Source organism: Antechinus flavipes, chromosome 3, assembly GCF_016432865.1.
Source record: "Antechinus flavipes isolate AdamAnt ecotype Samford, QLD, Australia chromosome 3, AdamAnt_v2, whole genome shotgun sequence".
Taxonomy (NCBI): domain Eukaryota; kingdom Metazoa; phylum Chordata; class Mammalia; order Dasyuromorphia; family Dasyuridae; genus Antechinus; species Antechinus flavipes.
In genome coordinates, this window is record NC_067400.1 from 381,985,450 (window position 1) to 381,987,434 (window position 1,985).

Sequence of the window (1,985 nt, forward strand, 5' to 3'; positions counted from 1 at the left end):
GAAGGGGATTTGTAGCATTATGGGTTGGAAAGAGAAAGAATGTTATAAAGAGGTTTGGAAGGAAACTTTCTTAGTCATTATATTTATTTTCTAGAATTATATAATCATAAAATTGTATAATGGGTCCTTACTGTAGTAGGAAATATTTTTTTTTATTTTTTCAAAATAATAACAATAAAAAGAAATTTTGAAAGACATGTATTCGTTATTATTAATTCACCTCCTTATACACAGAACAGAGTAAACCATTATTACACATTACCAACTAAGCAAAATGTCATGTTTTAGATTTCCTTCCAAATGTACTGAGTGAATGAAATAAGGGCCTTTTAAACAGCATTTGCATATGAAAGCTGCACTAGAATTGAGGAGTGAGGACTAATGTGAATGGGATGTTTTGCTAAGGTATGTAGATACTGGTGTCTAGGCAGGTTAATCACATATGAGCCCTAGGCAGCCAGGCTGCAAGGCATGCAAAATCAGATGAGAAGAGGAACAGGACATGAAAGTCATAGAGTTTCCTTGATGTCTGTTTTCAAAAGAGAGGCCCTTTTCTGAAGTAGAATTGGGAAGAAAAATAGAAATAAATGATAAACTTTAATTTTGTTGATTACTATTTCATTCAGGGAAATGCCTCACCTTTTGTGACTTTTTTTAAGGAGTTTTTTACATCCTTGTTCCTTAGACTGTAGATCAGGGGATTCAGCATTGGGATAACCATAGTATAAATCACTGAAGCCACCTTTTCTTGGATTACATTGTAACTAGAAGCTGGTTTATAATACATGAAAATAATGGACCCATAAAAGAGGATAACACCTGCTAGATGGGAGCCACAGGTACTGAAGGCTTTAGATCTCCCCTTTGCATTACGGATACTGAGGATGCTGGAAAAAATAAAAGCATAAGAGATAAAAATGGGTACTGTAGTCACCAATGAATTGAATCCAACCAGAAACATCATCAGAAGCTCATTGATGTAAGTGCTAGAGCAGGAGAGCTTCAGGAGGGGAAGGATGTCACAGAAGTAATTGCTGATAATATTATCCCCACAGAACAGTAGTCTGGCCAAGTAGGCTGTTTGAATCAGACCTGAAAAAGCGCCCATTGTATATACCCCTGACACCAACAGGAAGCAGACTCTTTGGGACATGGTGTTATAATAAAGCAGGGGGCTACAGATGGCAACATAACGGTCATAGGCCATAGCTGTCAGCATGTAGCACTCAGAAACAGCAAAAGAACAGTAGAAAAAGAACTGGGTTAAGCACCCTGAGTAGGAGATGATGTTTTTCTTTGATACAAAATTCACCAACATTTTGGGAGTAATGACAGAGGAGGAACAGAGATCTACGAAGGACAAGTTACTAAGAAAATAGTACATGGGAGTGTGAAGCTGAGAACTAATTCTGATTAATAAAATCAGTACTAAATTCCCAACCATGGAGACAATGTAGATTCCTAAGAACAAGATGAAAAGGGGAAGTTGGAGCTCTGGATGGTCACTTAATCCTATAATAATAAACTCAGTTACTATAGAATGATTCTCTGGAGTCATCATCCTTTGAGAGTTGGGGTGATATTCTGCAGGAATGAAAAAAAAATCTTATTAGGCAAAATAGAAGTTGACTCATGTTTGCTGATTCAAGAAAAATCTTATTTCAGTCAAAACTTAATCTAGGAATATATGCTTTCCATTCTGATCTACAGATACTTCAAGGGTTTTTAAGGTCATATTGCTTCAGACCTAAGTCAAATTCTTCTAAAAGCTATAAAGACAAATATGTACTCTTGGCAGAGTCATCTTATGAAACCCATGTAGCCCAAAATCAGTGTAAAATGTACATATGTAACTTCTATCAGATTGCTTATCCTTTCATGGAAGATGAACTAGAGGGAGAGAGGCATAGAATTTAGAAAATTTAATTTAAAATTTAAATTTATGTTAGAAATTTAAAAAATGTTTTAAATTATTTTCACATATA

The 1,985-nt window shown here is 35.2% G+C and overlaps 1 protein-coding gene across 1 annotated transcript; it reads right to left on the minus strand.

Annotated features, from left to right (window-relative positions):
- Positions 1-622: 622 nt before the first annotated feature.
- Positions 623-1,634, minus strand: LOC127557271 (olfactory receptor 151-like). The gene is given in 2 exon segments (XM_051990653.1): positions 623-1,606; positions 1,608-1,634. Coding segments are annotated over 2 exon segments (1,011 nt in total).
- Between the last annotated feature and the right edge of the window lie 351 nt (positions 1,635-1,985).